General features: G+C 48.6%; 1 protein-coding gene across 2 annotated transcripts in view; it reads right to left on the bottom strand.

The window, feature by feature from the left end:
* AXIN1 (axin 1) overlaps nt 1-17,726 on the bottom strand; it is a 271,337-nt gene that overhangs the window by 24,704 nt on the left and 228,907 nt on the right. For both annotated transcript variants that reach the window (XM_078662899.1, XM_078662900.1), the window contains 2 exons: nt 17,442-17,621; nt 15,577-15,822 (listed from right to left, as the gene is read on the bottom strand). In XM_078662899.1, coding sequence (XP_078519025.1) covers nt 15,577-15,822; nt 17,442-17,621 — 426 coding nt within the window. The remainder of the gene's footprint in view (nt 1-15,576; nt 15,823-17,441; nt 17,622-17,726) is intronic.

The raw sequence follows: 17,726 nt of genomic DNA on the forward strand, positions 1-17,726 counted from the left end.
GTCGCGCCTAGATACTGCCGCACATGGGCTGGCTGAAGGTGCGATTTTGGATAGTTTAACGAAAAACCCAGACTGTGAAGGAGGTGAATGGTTTGGGACATGTGTGCGGCGCACTGCTGTGCCGACTTGGCTTGAACGAGCCAGTCGTCCAGGTAAGGGTAGACATGTATGGATTGTCTCCTGAGGTGCGCTGCCACGGTCGCCAGACACTTTGTGAACACTCTGGGTGCAGTGGTCACTCCAAAGGGTAGGACCTTGAACTGGTAATGCCTGTTTTGTATGGTGAACCTGAGGTACTTTCTGTGGGATGGGTGGAGTGGTATGTGGAAGTAAGCATCCTTGAGGTCCAAGGTTGCGAGGAAGTCTCCCTGGTTTAACAATGGAAGAACCTGCTGTAGTGTTAACATGTGAAAGTGTTCTGAGAGTATGTACAGGTTGAGGGGGCGTAGGTCCAGAATGGGCCTGAGCGAGCCGTCCTTCTTTGGGATTAAGAAGTACAGGGAATAAACCCCTGTGCCTTCTTCCTCCACCGGCACGAGCTCTATTGCGCCTTTTTGCAGCATCACAAGGACTTCTTGCTGCAATAAGTGCAAGTGCTCTGCTGACATAGGACGTTGTCTTGGGGGTATGTTGGGTGGAGTGGACGTTAACTCTAGACAATATCCGAACTGGATAAGTTTCCTTACCCACCTGTCTGTGGTGATGGACTCCCAGACTGGCAGGAACCGTTGGAGTCTCCCCCTGACGGGTGTTAGATGGTCGGGGGGCAGTGACAGAGAGTCACTGTTTGTTGGCAGCAGAGGAACGGGAACTGTTGTTGCCTCTGCCTCTGCCCTTGGCGCTGTTTCCTCTGTAACCTCCTCTACCCTGTTTGGGGTATGAGGACTGTGCGCCTCCTCTATTGAATTGCGTCTGCTGTGCCAAGTGTCCTCTGGTAACACCCCGTGAACTTGAGCGACGAAAAGTGTTCCCTCTAAATTGCTGAGATTGAAGCGCACCCATGGATTTAGCTGTCTCAGTATCTTTTTTGATCTTCTCGAGGGTGGTGTCAACCTCTGGGCCAAACAGTCTGTCTGGGTTAACGGGCTGGTTGAGTATGGTTGTCTGGATCTCTGGCTTGAACCCCGAGATGCGGAGCCATGCTTGACGCCTCAACATCACACTAGTGTTTATCGCTCTTGCTGCAGTATCTGCAACATTGAGCGCACATTTGATTGCAGCGTTGGAAATGAGCTTGCCCTCCTGTATTAGCATCTCAGCTCCTTCTTTAAACTTGTCTGGAAGGTGTTGTAATAGCTGCTCTAAAGTGTCATTGTGTGCCCTATCATATCTAGCCAACAGGGCTTGTGTGTTAGCTATGCGCCAGATGTTGGCTGCTTGCGCTACCACCCTTTTACCCGATGCCTTCAGCACTTTTGACTCCTTGTCTGGGGGAGGAGCTTCATCGGTGGTCTGTGAATTCGCCCTCTTGCGGGCATTGGAGACCACCAAAGAGTCCAGAGGCAACTGGCCCCGTATATAAGTTGGGTCTCCAGGTGCCGGTCTGTATTTCTTTTCTATCCGGGGGTTTACCACCCTTGCCCTTGTGGGTTCTTTGAAAATGTCTGTGGCATGCTTGAGAACCCCTTTGAGCATAGGAAGTGTCTTCACAGTCTTTTCTGATGCAGAGAAAGTGTCAAACAAAAAGTCAACTTCCACAGGGTCGGCATGCAGTTCCACCTTATGGTTTGTAGCCGCCCTTTCAATTAAGGCATTAAATGCCGCAGAGTCTTCTGTTGGAGAAGTTTTCACACCAAAAACCTGTGGGTCATGTACCACTTGTTGGTCCCCCTGGTCACCAGAGTCCACCCATGAGTCCTGCTGCTCATCAGGGTCAGTATTGTCTGGAAAGTTATACTCTTCATCCTGTTCACCCTCATCTCCATCTGAGCAAGTGGGTGAAGGTGTTGGACTCCTCCTAGGTCTTTGAGGGATTGGTTCAACGAGTTCTGGTGTGTCTGGCGCTGGCCTCTTCTTCTTTAGAGGTATTACAAACGACTCCACAGGCTTGGAAGTAATTTTCCTCTTGTGGAGTGTTAATATTCCCGTGTCGGCGTCGATATAATGTTCCGACTGCTCTTCTAGTGAAGGTTGTCGATCGAAACGTCCACGTTGTTGCGTTTTCCCCGACCCTTCTGTGTCCTTTGGCACCGATCGGGGTGCAAAGGCCTTCGGCGCCACCTTCGGCGGTAGAGTATAAAGTATCGGCGTCGAAGCCTTCTTCGGTGGGGCTATCGACTGTGGTACCGAGGGCGTTTTCGGCTCCGACGTCAACCCCTTTTCCCGTATCCGCTTAAGGGAGTCTGCTACCTGCTTAGTAAAAGAAGCGGATGGCTTTGTCGATCCGACCGATGACCTCGGTCCACCTACAGGGGAAGATCCGAGCGTCGACGATATTTCTTTGGTCGCCGGAGACGCAGACTCTCCCTCGACGACTGCACTCCGGCCCCCTGCTACAGGTTTAAGCGTCGGCGCCACAGGCTTCGGATCAACAGCTTTTTCTTTTAGCGTCGGGGCTCCAGACCGTGGCTCGGTGCCCTTCGCGGACTTCGCTTCGACCGCCCGTTTGCCTGGTGGTGCGGTAGTCGTGGCTGAAGGCGTTTCGACAGTCTTCCTCGACTTCGACTCGACCACTTTGCTCGACACTTGCTCGACGACCTTCTTCGAGCTTGGCTCCTTGACCCCTTTCGGTACCTTAGCCTGTTCGACAGCCTTCTTTGGCTTCGAAGTCTGGAGGACAGTAACATTATACACGTATGGTATGTGCAAACAACTCAACTCGCAGGTACATTGATGCGGTTTTGCTAAATCCAATGGCGTCCCTCCGGAAATCGAAAGTCTAAATAAATGTATTTGGGATTGTATATATGTTGTCAATGTATTTCTACTTTGAAGCCAGCATTGCAATTGGTCTCATAAATCAAAATTAACAAGCTGTCGCCGCGAGAGTTGGTGACCCACTGAGAAGCGAAACAGAAAGCCACATGCGCGTGTTGTGCCGCACAGAATGCCGCAAACGCTGAGAGCAAAATAGACGGCCGTGCGGAGCAGGAGACAGGGAGGGACAGGATATGTGCATGCGTACACATGACCCATACGCGTGTACATCTCCTGTCCGTATTCGTGCACATCTCCTGTCGCCCTTTGCAAGAAAAATCGACAATAGATGTCGCCAAGGTGCGCAACGCATGCGCTGCGTCGCTAGGCGAGACCTAAAAAGGGAATGGAAGTCGGTAAGGCCATGCCAGCAATCCAAAATCAAGCATTGGCCAAGCTGCTAGGTCTCTGCAATCCAATACCTATTGGAGTCATCAATGTCAAACAAGTTACTTACCTTCGGTAACACCTTATGTGGTAGAGACTATCTATCTAGTCGCAGATTCCTTACCGTTGAATTTTCCCTAGGTGACAGACTGGATCTGAAAGTTTTTCGTGAGCAGTACCCCTGGGCCCCGGAAGGTGGAGTCGTTCGGCCCACGTGGGGTCGCGGGCATTGCCGAACTGGAAAAGACGTTCACTGTGCCTATTTTGGTGCCACCTAGGTGCGCTGGCATAAGTTACTTTTGGCAACTTTCCATGTCAGACGCGCAGAGACACTAAGTACACCCACCACTGGTGTAGAAAACTAGGACCCTGAAAGGGGAAAGCCCTGTCCCTAGAAATTTGACCGCAGAGTGGGGCGGATAGGTGGGTGGGTAAGGAATCTGCAGCTAGATAGATTCTCTAGCACATAAGTTGTTACTAAAGGTAAGTAACTTGTTCATATGACAGACTTCTAGCTGCAAATTCCTTGGTCGTATACTCGTAACTCTCTTGTGCGGTCAATGTAGAACTACAACGCTCTTTTTAAGTCAAGGCAGTGAAGTCGCTCCTCTTGCTTGGAGGGTTGAAGCGGACCCTAAAAAGTAGGCAGAGTGATAGTTTGGTCCACATGAAACGGAGTGATCAATTTCGGAAGAAAGGAAGCTTGTGTACGAAGCGCCAGTTTGTTGTGGTTGATGTTAGGATAAGGAGGTTTGGATGACGAGGCCTGAAGCTCACTGACCCCCAGGCAGATGTTATTGCCACCAGAAAGATTGTCTTGATGGTAAGAAGCATGAGAGGACAGTTTTTGGACTTGGCCCTTTTTGGCAAGTTCACCCCTAAACTTTTTGTCTGCTCTCTGACATGATATTGGTGGTGTTAGGCCTTTGGGCACTTTAGCACTGTGGTCCAGTGTAAAGTGTGTGTGATCTCTGTGTTACATTTGTAAGGTTGACCTGCCCTTCCATACAAATGCATGGGGATTCCCTGATCAGTGTGTGTCAATGGTAATTTCTGTTATGAGAGGAGCAGTGTGGTCAAGTCTGGTATGTATGAAATTGTGAGAATAAATGCTGCGTAATGGTGTGCGCAGATTTCCTGTGGTTATTTTAGAAATGCCACTTTTAGAAGTTTCTGTGTGCTATGTGTCTGCCTGCCTGATGTGAATTGCATGTCTGGCTTGTGAGTGGCAGGAGCGGGGAGGTGTGTGTGGCTTCAGGAGGGGCAGGATGAGTCAGCACTGGGCTGAACAGGACACCTGGGCTGAGAGTAGTGGGAGGGGTAATCCCCTGACTCTGAATAGGATGGTGCCTGCCCTAGTGAATGCTGGGTCCGCCCCCTGTGGTGTGTCTGATCACCTAGCCCCCACCTGACAAAGGGGAAGAGGAGCTTGAAAAACAAAGTTCTCCAAATCACCCCGAGCCAGTTGCATCTGGTTCCCCCATGCCCTGCACTTTAGACAAAGGAATTCTGGGTATAAATATAGGGTGTGTGACCCCATGAAAATGTTCTGGACTTTGGTGCTGTTCCTGAAAGTAATGCACAGCTCATCAACGCAATTACGGACACTAAAAACAGTTACCCTGATTGCCATTACCTCTGTGCATCACACGAATGACCTACAGGCGTAACCCTTATACACCACATTGTTACCCAAAGTTGTGACACTTCTTCACATTAGCCAATCTATTACTGTGTTAATGTTTTTGGTGCCACCATTTATAATCAACTTGTTCTCCGAATTACATTTCTTAAAAAAAGACGAAGATTTGAAGCTGAGGAGAACAACTATTGGCTAGTAACACTACTGGTGTGGACTATGACAGTAATTTATTGTGATCAAAAGTCAATTCAGTTGTAGGCTGTTACGCATTGGGCACCTGCCTAGTGTGCCTTTCAAATCTTTATAGGAAACAAATAGTTTCTTACCAGTCGGTGTAGTTTTGCAGCTTGAAGATCTTTCTGGATTCACTATGCTGTGCATTATTCCGCGGTCTAGTGGTTGGGTCCAGAATCGTAGTCTTTTCTTTCTTTCTTTTTTTTTTGTGTAGCCCAGGTGGGCGTTGACGTCCCACTTTTTGGTGGGGTGAGAAAAGGAAAGCTGCGGCTGACTAGGGTTCGCACTCAAATTTCAAAGTAGGAAATGTTTTGGTGGTCGTGCAAGTCACATCCGGTGCTAGCCGCACAGAAGCTCCACTGCCAAGGCAGATAGCAAATTGTGTGAGTGAAGAATGGTGCACCGAAAGAACTGGTTCATAGACGGCAAAGTAATTTTGAAAAAGTTCCATTATTTTAAATGTTAAAAAGGCCTCAGCCAACGCGTTTCGTCCCCAAGGGGACTTCGTCAGGGCTAGAGTGAACCGTTGGTTGTAATAGGTCACAAGGAAATCAAGTTGTCACTCCTACAGCAACAGCCTAATCATTCAAGGTTATGCATAGGCAATATTAATCTTCCATGTACGAAGAAACAGCAAGCGATGTGGCATCTAATAATCCTGTACACCGTTACAGTAAAGGTCGCCCCATGTTAAGGGAAAGCACTGGGTTCGTAGTACCGTTCTTCAGCAAGTCCGACGTCCCACTTTTTGGTGTACTTCCTGTGACGTCGGCACGCTTCCTGCGGAAGCTCCCACCTTTGGGCGCCATCTTCGGATTCTTTTTTCTTGTTTTTGTGTTCTGTTTGCGAATCCTTTGGCAATGTTCTCTATTTCTTTTTCAAGTAAGCGATTTTTCCGCTTTGTCCTTCAAGGTGTCTGCTTCTGTATTGTCCTTGTATTACCACATGCTTCTCCAGCCTCATCTTTCTGGCAGAGGTGGGTGGGTTCGCTAGTGAATCCAGAAAGATCTTCAAGCTGCAAAACTACACCGACAGGTAAGAAACTATTTGTTTTGCAGCGTGAATCTTTCTGGATTCACTATGCTGTGCATAGACTTTGTAGCGGTTTGTTATGTTTGTGGCGGCTGGGTGGAAGATGAGCGTTGGTTGTTGAATATATGTTGAAGCACCTTCGGTTCTACTTGTGCTTTCTTGTTCATTTGTATATCCACACAGTAGTGCTTAGTGAACGGGTGCACTGAAGCCCATGTTGTCGCCAGGCATATGGCTTGAATGGGTGTGTTAGCGAGGAAGGCTATTGTTGCTCCTTTTTTCCTGGTAGAGTGGGCCCGTGCCCTTCTGCTAGTTCTTGGTCTGCCTGTCTGTGGTAGAATTGTATAGTTATTGCGATCCATCGTGCAATGGTTCCCTTTGTTACTGGTCTACCCAGGAAACTGCTTGCGAAGGACACAAAGAACTGCTTTGTTTTCCTGTGCTCCTTGGTTCTTTCTATGTAGTGCATTACTGCCCTTCTAGCGTCCAGAGTGTGCAGTGCCCTCTCTGCGCTTGTGGCCGGCTTCTGAAAGTAGCTTGGTATTTGTACTGTCTGGTTGATGTCGAACTTTGACACCACCTTTGGCATAAAGTGTGGGTCAGTTCTCATCACTACCCTATCATTGTGTATTTGGATGTAGGGTTCTTGTAGCGTTAGAGCCTGTAGTTCTCTCACCCTGCGCAGCGAGGTGATTGCCTCCAAGAAGGCTGTTTTCATTGTCAGCATTTGTAGAAAGGCCTTACGAATGGGTTCAAAGGGCGCTTTCATGAGCTCTGTTAGGACTAAATTAAGGTTCCATGCCAGTGGTGGCATCTTCTTTGGTGGTGCGATCCTCTTTGCCCCTTCCAGGAATCTCTTTACTATCTGTGATGTAAAGAAACTCTTCCCCATTTCTCCTCTTGTGTAGGCTACTATCGCTGCTAGGTGTACTCTTAGCGAGGATGAACTTAGTTTTGCCTTAGGCAGGTGCGTGAGATATCTTATCACCGTTGATTCCCTTGTCATCTTCTTGTGTAGCTTTTTCTTGCTGCACCATTGTGTAAACCTCTTCCATTTTGCCACATAGCACCTTCGTGTGCTAGGTCTCATTGCCTCTCATAGTACCCGCAGGGTGCTCTCAAGTAACTTTAGGTGTGCAAACTCTGTCTTCAGGAGCCATGCCGCTAGGCTGAGGCTCTCTGACTCTGGGTGTAGTACATCTCAGTTTTGCATGGAGAGTAAGTCTTTCCTTACCCCAAACTTGTGGGTTGCCCCCTGTGCCATTTCCAGGTCTGCCTGGCCCACTGGGGAGCCACCAGGATCAGAGTCATGTTGCTGGTTCTGCACTTGTTGAGTACTCTGTGAATCAGTGGTATCGGGGGAAAAGCGTAAGCAAATGTTTTCGACCAGCTTATCTATAGGGCATTCCCCAGGGATCCTTCCCCCGGTTGCCTGGATGCGAAGTCTCAGCATTTTGCATTCTGGTGTGTTGCAAATAGGTCTATTGGTGGTGTTCCTCACCTTCTGAATAGCCTTTGCGTTTCCTGTGTATTGAGCTCCCACTAGTGGGATGCCAATATCTGTCTGCTTAGCAAGTCTGCTTCCACATTGTCCTTCCTTGGTAGGTGTATGGCTTGCAGGTCTATTTTGAGTGGGATGGCCCATCTCCAAATCTCCTGTGCTAGGTTCGATAGCGGGGCTGATTGTGTTCCTCCCTGCTTGTTGATGTAGAACATCGTTGTTGTGTTGTCTGTCTGGATCAACACTCTCTGGTTGTACAGATTTGTCTGGAAGGCTTTCATGGCAAGGAACACGTTCTTTGGTTACAGGTAGTTGATGTGTTTGACCTCATCCGCAGGAGTCCACAGACCCCTCACCCTGAGCTTGCTCATGTGTGCTCCCCATCCCTTCTGGGATGCGTCAGTGGTGATGGTCACCGTTGGGGTTGGTGGTGTTAAAGGCTTCCCTTCTGTTATGTTCTCCTTGTTCTACCACGATATCTCCTCCTACACTGCTTGCTTTACAACCACTAGATCTTCCCAAATTCCTGTAGCTTGTGACCATTGTTGTTGCAGCCATTCCAGGAATGGTCTCATGTGGAGCCGTACATTTGGTACCAGATGTATGCAGGAGGCCATCATGCCCATGACCTTGCTCGCTGTCCTCACTGTCAGAGCTCGCCTCTTATGGTAGAGGCGCGTCTCCTTCAGCAGGGTCACTGTTCTCTTGTCTCTGGGGAACACCTTGCTCTGTATGGTGTTGATCTGTGCTCCTAGGAAGATTTTACTTGCTCTGGTTCCATTGAGGATTTCCCCCAGTGAATGGAGAATCCCAGGTCCATAAGTGTACTTGTCACGCGCTGTGCGTGTTCTTTGCATGTCCTATGTGAACTTGCCTTTATTAGCCAGTCGTCTAGGTAAGGGTATACATGGATCCCTTTCCTCCTTAGGTCCGCTGCCACTGCTGCGAGGCACATGGTGAAGACCCTTGGTGCGGATTTTTGTCCGAATGCTAGGGCTGTTGTGAGAAAGTGGCTCTAGATATAATGGACAATAAGGCAGTACAGTGTGTATAGAGTCCACAAACTCCAAAGGTATAACAAAGGTTAAAGTCAGAACTGACTTTACTCTCCAAAGTGGTAGCTTGGTCAAGCAGTAAGGCAGTGCCAAAGGACAGTGTAAAGCATTTGTTGTACACACTCAATCAGCAAAGGTTTCACACACTCAAGAACTGAACTCCAGGCCAAATGTTGTTATATCCTAGTTGTTTTATTTTTAGAACCAACAGTTATAAAATATACCTTTCAAGGTACGAGTACTCTCATGTAAATACTTTGCAGAGGAGCAATACGTTTGTACACACAATAATTACAGGATAGCTAATAAGCAATACAGTTCTGAAACACACTCTAGCATTGAGCTCAATGGGTTTTTCATAGGAAAGTACAGTTGATTACTTTATGGATTACTTTGGTAGTTCCAGGACTAGATCTTAGATTCAGTCCTGGGGTCTAACCTGAAACCAGATTAGCAGAAACGTTTTAGTTACTGTGATGAATTTTCCTGAATATATAGCTGTTTAAAAATTCACACTTAAAACTTTTCAAAGTGATTCTAACAATGTTATCCAATGGGGGAAATTCAGGTTACACGTAAAGTACGATCGCATTACTTTTGTAACCCAGCACTAGTCTCCTAGAGCCAGCACTGGGGGCTTAACCCTAAACAGATAGGTAATTGCGTTTCAGTATTTCGTACGATTTTTAAAGAATATTTGCAGTTTTCAAAAGTAGCCACTTAGAAGAAATTTCATAGAAAAGCAGACAATGGGTTCCTATGGAGAAAATACAGGTTACTAGTAAACCCGCTAGGGATTACTTTTGCGGTTCAGTACTGGGCTGCAAGGTACAGTACTGGCTTCTCTCTTGATCACAGGTGAGTATTTTCAAATTCGGACTTTGGCTGATTTTATAGGAATATTTTCAGTTTTCAAAACTTCACACATACAAGTCTCGAGTCAAAATGGGTCAATGTTATCCAATGGCAGGTAAGTGAATTACCGGTTTCCAGGTGACTACTTGGTTGGTGAAGTTAGGGTTCTGGGCATAGACTCAGGGGTCACCCAGGGTCAGGTGAGTACAGTTAGTTCAGTCCCAGCGGCACAGGGGCGGCCGGGTGCAGAGGTAGGTAGGCCCAATGTTATCCAATGAGGGAAAGGGGGCCTTCGGTTGGTGGCTGCTGGCTAGCAGGCCACGGGGCTCTGGGAGCTGGACTCCTGGTCACTTGCTCTGGGCAAGGGGAAAAGTAGGATACGGCACAGAGGTCACAGCCAGCGGCACTCGGGCGCTTTTGAGCCGTGGGCGCTCTATGTTATCCAATGAGTATCTTGAAAAAGAACAAAGGCTGCAGGCTCGGGGACGGTGACTCTCCAGGGGCGACCAGCACTTCGAGAGGTAAGTTGGGATGATGGGAGCACAGGTAGGTACCCCAAAGGGAGGCACAGGGGGCCGTGGGGCGCCGGGGTGTCTTTGGGGGTCGGAAAAGCTTACCCTCGGCTGGTCGCGGTTGGGGTGGCCCCTGGTACTGAGTCTGCAGGCGTCGGCTGGTTCGTCGAGGAGGGTCTTTGGGCACTGGACTTCGGGTCCCAGTCGCCGGGGGGACGTCCTCGTGGTCTTGGTTCGGGTGGCCCGGGCTCGGCTGGTGCAGAGTGGGCTGGTCCGGAGTTTTCTGGTGATCACCAGGTGGGGTGTTGCAGCAGAGCCTCTGCTGATGGGAGTCCCAATCTTCAAGAGGGTCAAGGCAGGCAGGTCCTCTGGGTGTCCCAAGGTTGCTGTCCGCGGAGGTCGCCGGGATTAGGCAGGAGCAGGTTCCAGGATCAACAGGCCGGTAGGGCTGGGGTCGAGTCAGTTGTTGTTGTCCTGTTGTTAGCAGCTGCACGGCGGGTCGTCTTCTTCTTGATCTTCTTTCTTCTTTTGATATCGGGATATGAGGAAGGAAGGTTCAGGGATCCCCTAAATACTAAATTTAGGGGTGTTACAGGTAGGGCAGGGGCAGGGACCAATGGGTCCCTGTCCTGGGGTGAGGACACCTGCTAGCCTGCTCCTCTCCTGTGGGAGTGGGGCAGGAGCATAGCTGGGATTGGGCAGGGCTCCCATCTACAAGATGGCCGGAGCCCGGGGCCGTGCGTCACCTCGCCTCCTCCACCTGAGGGGTGGAGTTGGCAAAGGTTGGCACACCTTCCTTCCTGACGTAGTTTTTCCCGCCAGTCTTCCGGGTGGGGGGCCAGTTGCTGGGTACAGCAAATGGTCTGGAGAAGCTCTCAGAGGCGGTATGCCTTTGAAGCGTCCCCCTGTCCATCCTGGGGGAGGAGACATACCACCTCGCCCAGGATGTGCATTGTTGCAGGCCCCGGAGAGCGGGGGGCTCTCCACCCAGGGGTCCAGCAACATGTCTGCTGGGTGGCAGCCTCTGCAGCCACTCAGCCCAGACGTGGATTGTAGGTTTGGGTTTTGGAGGGCATGAGATGCCCTCTTGTGCATCTTACATTAAATCCCACACTGGCATCAGTGTGGGTTTAATGTGCTGAGAAGTTTGGTACCAAACTTGTCAGTCTTCAGTGTAGCCATTATGGTGCTGTGGAGTTCGTAATGACAACCTCCCAGCACCATCAACTCTTAAATGGCATCACTGCACTTACAGTGCCCAGGAATAGCCCTGGGTACTGTAGGGGCACAGGGCTCATGCACCTGTGCCCTCACCTCTGGCATAGGGCACCTAGCTAGAGGGGTGACTGAAGTATGCCAGGGCAGTGGGGTCTGTGGGCATGGCACACAGGGATGTGTGCCATGTCGACTCTTGTTTTAGTTTTGTACTTAGGCACTCAGCCTGCAAAGGCAGTGTGTGGGTGCCAGGGTACAGGGCCCCTGAGGGTGGCACAATAAGTGCTGCAGCCCTCAGGGGTCTCCTCTGGTCACCATGCCCTGGGTACCTAGGGTACCATTTACTGGGGGCTGACAGGTGGCCAGAGATGCCAATCGGGTATTTTGTTTCAGCATAGCTTTTCTTTTTAGGGAAGGAACACAGGCCCTGGGTACCTAATTGGCAGAGACCCAGGACACACTCAGTCAAAGCACATCAGGGGGCATACCAAGGCAAGAAAGATGGCACTTTCTCACAGCTATGAACTAGTAGTGATCTTTGTTGATGGTAAATCTCAATAGATATTTGTGCTGCCTGTTCATTGGGATATGCAGGTAGGCATCTTTGAGGTCTATGGTGGCCATGAAGTCTCCGTCCCTTATCTGAGGAATGACCTCTTGTAGGGACGTCATCTTGAACTTTTGTGTTTTTATGTTCTTGTTTAGGAACCTTAGGTCCAGGATGGGTCTCAGTGTTTCGTCCACCATTGGTACCAGGAAGTAGGTTGAGTACACTCCCTTGTTCCTTTCTCTGTATGGTACTGTTTGGAGGAGTTCCTTTGCTTCCTTTTGAAGTAGCTCTAGCTCCTTTCCTGACTGCGCCTTCCTTTTTGGCTTCCTGTTTTGCGGTGTCTTTTCCAGTTCTATGCAGTATCCGAACTGTATGATGTTGAGTATCCATTTGTCTGTGGTTATCTTCTTCCACTCCCGGAGGAAATGACTTAGCCTGCCTCCTACTGATGTTACATGTTCGTTGATGTTTGGTCCGTGTAACCCTCTGTTGGTATTGTTGTGCTCCACCCTGGGAGGAGTTGCGTGGGTGGGCACGTATAGCGTGACGGAGTCACTTTGAGGTGGGTTGTTGGTCCCCTCTTTTATTTTGTCCACGTCCGTTCACCCTCCCGCGAAAGGACTGGCCCCTTTGCTGGTAGTGCTAGGTTTGTTTTTGATGTCCCTGTTGTGTTTGGCTGTCGCCCTGGTGAGACTGTTGGAATGTCTGGTGTGACGTTTCTGGCTGGTATCCCCCTCTTCCGTTCGGTCTCCGTGACGGGGCACCCCTTTTCATCACCCTGAATTGTAAGGCCCCCATGGACCTTGCAGTTTCGTTTTCTTTCTTGAGCAGGGTGAGCTTTTCATCGACCGGTGCCCCAAACAGTGTCTCCCCATTGAACGGGATGCTCAGAATGTTGTGCTGTACCTCTGGTTTGAAGCCTGAGATCCTGAGCCAGGCCGGCCTCCTCTCTGTGATTCCCAACATCATCAGTCTGCTGTACGTATCAGCTCCGTCCAAGGCTGTTTTGAGGCAAGAATTTGCCAAATTTTCCCCCTCCTCCACAAGGTGTGAAGCTCTTTGTTGGTACACGTCTAGGAAGTGCTTGATCAGCTGTACGATCTCGTCCAAAATTTGGTACTGGTGCCTATTCAGCAGGGCGTTTGAGTTTGCCATGCGCCAGTGCATCGCTGCATTTCTTTCTATCTTTCTCCCAGTTAGGTCCATCCTCCTGCTTTCCTTGTCTGGTGGTGGCCCTGATGTTGTTGGCACATTTGCCCTTTTCCTGGCGGTCGCCGCAATAATGGAGTCCGCTGTAACTGATCCTCGGATGTAGGGAGGATCCTTAAAGGAGTGTTTATATTTCTTCTCCGTCCTAGGCGTGACGGACCTGCATGTTGCCGCTTCCTTGAACGCCTCTTTCCCCTGGGCCATGACACTCTCAAGCATGGGGAGGTACTGGCTCCTAGTTTGTGTGGGGAGCAGGGTCTCCAAGAGGAAGTCTGCTTTTAGTTTTTCTTCATCTAGCTTGACTCCAAAGGCCGTTGCCGCGTTCTTGATGACCATATTGTAGACCCCAATGTCATCTGGCGGCGAAGGCCTCGAAGGGTACGTGTCCACGGCCTCTTCTGGGTTTTCGGTGTCGAGGTCCTGCCACTCCAGGTCCTGTGTCCCCGAGGATGCCGAGTCAAGGGTCGTCCGCTGATCATCGTCGCCCTCCTCCTCGTAGTAGAAGGCTTCTTCCTCTGGATGGTCCTGGGTCTCGGGACTTTTCGATGGCCCTTCGGCGTTGATGTCCTCCTCCTCTTCTATTTCAACGATCACCGTCTTTGGCTTCGACGGAATCACGAACCTCTTCATCTTTTCGTCGAACTCCTTCTTTCTTTGCAGGATGTTATCCATTTCGGCCTCGAGCCGTCTCTTCTTCCTCTCCAGTTCGGCGTTGAACGGTTCGGCTGATCTCTTCAACGTATTCGTCGACGTGGAAATGACCTTCGGGTCCCTTGTCGACGACGAAGCGACCTTCGGGTCCTTCTCCTTCGAAGTCGATCGTTCCTTTTCGGGGACGTGCTTCGACGACTTTGGCTTTTCGCTGGTTTTCGCCGCCTGAGAGTCCTTTTCGAAGGATCCGCTGGGCTGTTTGTCCTTGGATGCAGCTGCGGCCGTCGAGATTTTCAGCGCCAGTGCTCCCTTCGAGGACTTAGACTCTGTTTTTTGAGAGTCTGACTCAGACTTTCGAGGGTCTGTCAGGGGCTTAGGGGTCGTCGACTCTCCTACCTCTTTAGAAGTCTTCTTATCGGTCTCTATGTCCGTGTAGTCATCGTCTTCTCCGGCGACGTTGTCCTCCTCGTCGCTTGAGAGCCCCAGGTCCCGAAGCGACGGCGGTTGTCCTTAGCCTTGCATGTTGTAGTTGGCTCTTCTCTGTCGCTCTCTAACCCGGAGAGTCTTCGGTGTGAAGGCGGAGCAGGCGTTGCATTCCTTGCTCTCATGGTCGACCGGTAGGCAGAGGTTACAAACCGGGTGCTGGTCCTTCTGCGCATATTTGTGGTGGCAGTTACGGCAGAATTTAAAAGGTGTCTTCTCCATTTCTTGCGCTCAGGGGGCCCCCTGTGTGCGCAGTCTCCGTTGGACGTCAAAGTTCTCGAAGTTCTCCTTCTTCGTCGTCGTCCCGGCTTGATGGTGTTGTTCTTCGTCCTCTTCTCAGTCTTTTCCGTGCAAAATTCGACTTTCCTGTGTGTTCTTTCCTCCAAAACTCTGGAGCCTCTCGGGAACGATCCAGACCCAACGGTGGAAAAAAGAATCTGAAGATGGCGCCCAAAGGTGGGAGCTTCCGCAAGAAGCGTGCCGACGTCACAGAAAGTACACCAAAAGGTGGGACGTCGACGCCCACCTGGGCTACGGAAAAAAAAAAGAAAGAAAAGACTACGATTCCGGACCCAACCACTAGACCGCGGAATAATGCACAGCATAGTGAATCCATAAAGATTCACGGTGCAAAACTGTTTAACTTGTGAATCTCGGTCATCCATCTGAGCCTTGGGCCTATGGCCTCTTGGTGAAAGTGGCAAAGTTCTATGTGCTCTTAGGAGCACAACTGTAAAAAGAGAGTGATGAAGTGAGGGGAGCACAGATCTTGGGATCAGGATAAGAAGTTGTCATGGGGTGAATGTAACATGGTATGGGCGGTAGAGACCTGGGCTCTAGGATGCACAAAAGGACATGGGAGCGATGAGAGGGGCAGATACACTACTTATTTAAATTACCTTGTTTTCTAAACAGTAACAATTACAGAGAGTAGTTTAATGTGGCATATTTCATTACAGCTAGCTTGTATCAAATATAAATATACTGATTTACACTTTGCTTTCTTCCAGAAGATTGTACCTTTGTTCCGGCGGACATTTTAAATCATTTCTAATGATTTTAAGTTCCTCTACTTTTGACCTGGAAATATCTGGTGGCCATTAAGAAAACTGTCTGCAGAAATCTCTACAAATTATTAAATACAACAGTCCTGCTACACACCCTACATCTGTTTTGTTGCCTGTATCTATTTTATGGTAACTGGATGAAGGAGACTCTCTAAGAGTGATATAAAATAGCGTTCAAATGACAGCATGTATCCGCCCTCATCCTTATCAATAACCCCATCGCTAATCTCGGCACCTCAGAGACCCATGAAAGGAGCAGATAGATACCTTTGCTTGATGGCCAGTTTGGCAGCCTTCTTCTCCTCTTCCTCCAGGCGTCGTCGTGCTTCCTCCAATTGTGTGAGTGGATTGGGGGCAGGATTGGGTGGCATCGTTGGGTCCTGGACGAATGGATGAGAAGGCTGAACCACATTGCGTAGCTGGGCAGTGACCCATGGGTGTACAGTACCAGGGCGCTCGATGGAGATTGGTCTAGATATGTCATGAGACAGAGGTTTCTTGGCACCTGAAGATCTTCAAGAACAACACAAAGAATTACCCCAAACTTTACAAACTAGAAAGAAAACATAGTATTTAACTGTAATAACAGTATAGAGATTTGATGCTAATCTAGATTCACATTATCATGCCATCTAGTGACTGGGTTTGAAATAAAATCTTGATCACTGAAACGTTCTGGGTATCTTCAGAGTGTTTACCATAGGAGTGGCAAGAAGAAGAGTTTCATTTGAGCCGTTGGTTATACACAGGGCCCGTCGACACTCCTTTTTAGGGATCAACACTTATTGGTCCCTATTCAGACTTGTCTCCAGAGAAAGAGAGAGAAGTAAAACAAAAAGGGGAAAGGAAGAGAAAGATGGAAAAACAGAGACAAATGGAGAAAGAACAAATGGAAAAAAACCTGCAATAGTGAAATAAATAGGTAGGGACTGTCTGGTGGGGGATGAAAGAAGCATCAAGTGGAACACGTTTACAAAGCCTTGCTATATGGCACCACCGACATTCATAGCACCGACTAAGGGCTTCTGACCAAAAACTCTGTGCCCGACACTTAATGTTGCATAAATTAAGCATTGGTCAGAATGGCTCATTATGATATCGACCTAAATCCCACAATGCCCCATACTTAAGTAGCCATCATCAGATTCTTTCCTGGCAATGTATAAGGTGTGTGGTACTGAGTGCATTCTTAATAGAAATCAGGCAAGGTGAAAGGATTGACTATTCATCTAAAAAACACGCAAGTTTCAGAACTACAGTTGCAGGTAAAGAATGTTCTTGTTTTACAGTGCATTCTTATTAACAAGATTCACACTGCAAAGCAGGAACTCAGTTTCTTAAAATCGATTGGCAAGCTGGTATGTATACAAGAGTGCACATCACCCGCAAAAAAAGTGCACATTTACGATTTATTTTAGAAGCAAGTGCTAGGTCTGATGGGAGATCACATGTGGATGCATTTAAATTAAAGTAGTTTATTGGCATGTATGGTTGGTGCGCTACTGTACAGATGCATACGTGGCAGAGGAAAAGTATGGTCTGTTTTGAAGACACAGTGGAGATACAAATAAGTTAGTATATAATATCAGAAGAAAGATGAATAATACGTGCAAGTCTGAGTAACAAATAGATAATTTCATAAGCTTGTGGTTAAAAAAGATAGTATAAATAGTGTTCAAATGCTAGAAAAGGGTGGGGTTACTCTTAAGCCGTGGTGGTATTGGTGAAATTGTAGGTGCAGCAGACTCCCTAGGCTGTAAATCAGATTTGTGACAGGATAGCTATAATTAAAGAAGAGAAGTACAAGTTTTGAGATAGATTTGAAAAACATGAATCACACTTCAAATGCAAACTGCTAGCAGCCGAATGAGAGTGAAAACTACAGCATAGTAGATGGTTACATTAAATGGATAAAATCTTGAAATATGCCGTTCAAAAAGTGGGATTATGGAGTTAATGCTGATACGTGAATAAGTGTGTGTGAAAAACTACTCAACTGGTGAAATAGCCACATGTGCTCACTCCAGGTAATGAGATACTACTAGACTGATGGTCTTTGATAACAACCATCAAGGAAGCCCTCGTTCTCACTAAGCCTAATCACTGATGCATCAGTCAACCCACGTCCTTACCCGTGGCTGGTCTTCCTGTGCCTGCTTATCTCCTTTTCACCTTCCACAATCCACTGGAGGATTTTCTGGTTCTTCTCCACGTCCTCGGGAGGCGGAGCTGTTGTCTCGTAGTTGCCACCTTCATTTTTTCCAGGGTCTATTTTCTTTGAATTTCGCTTGAAAGGCATACCTGGTTTGCCACTACAAAAATATTAACAGGATATATTTAGATTCAAAGACATCGGTGTGTTGTGGGCGGGGGTATGTGTTACTTACCGAATCTTCCTAGCACTAAGAAAAACCCTA

This window comes from Lissotriton helveticus, chromosome 10, assembly GCF_964261635.1.
Source record: "Lissotriton helveticus chromosome 10, aLisHel1.1, whole genome shotgun sequence".
Taxonomy (NCBI): Eukaryota; Metazoa; Chordata; class Amphibia; order Caudata; family Salamandridae; genus Lissotriton; species Lissotriton helveticus.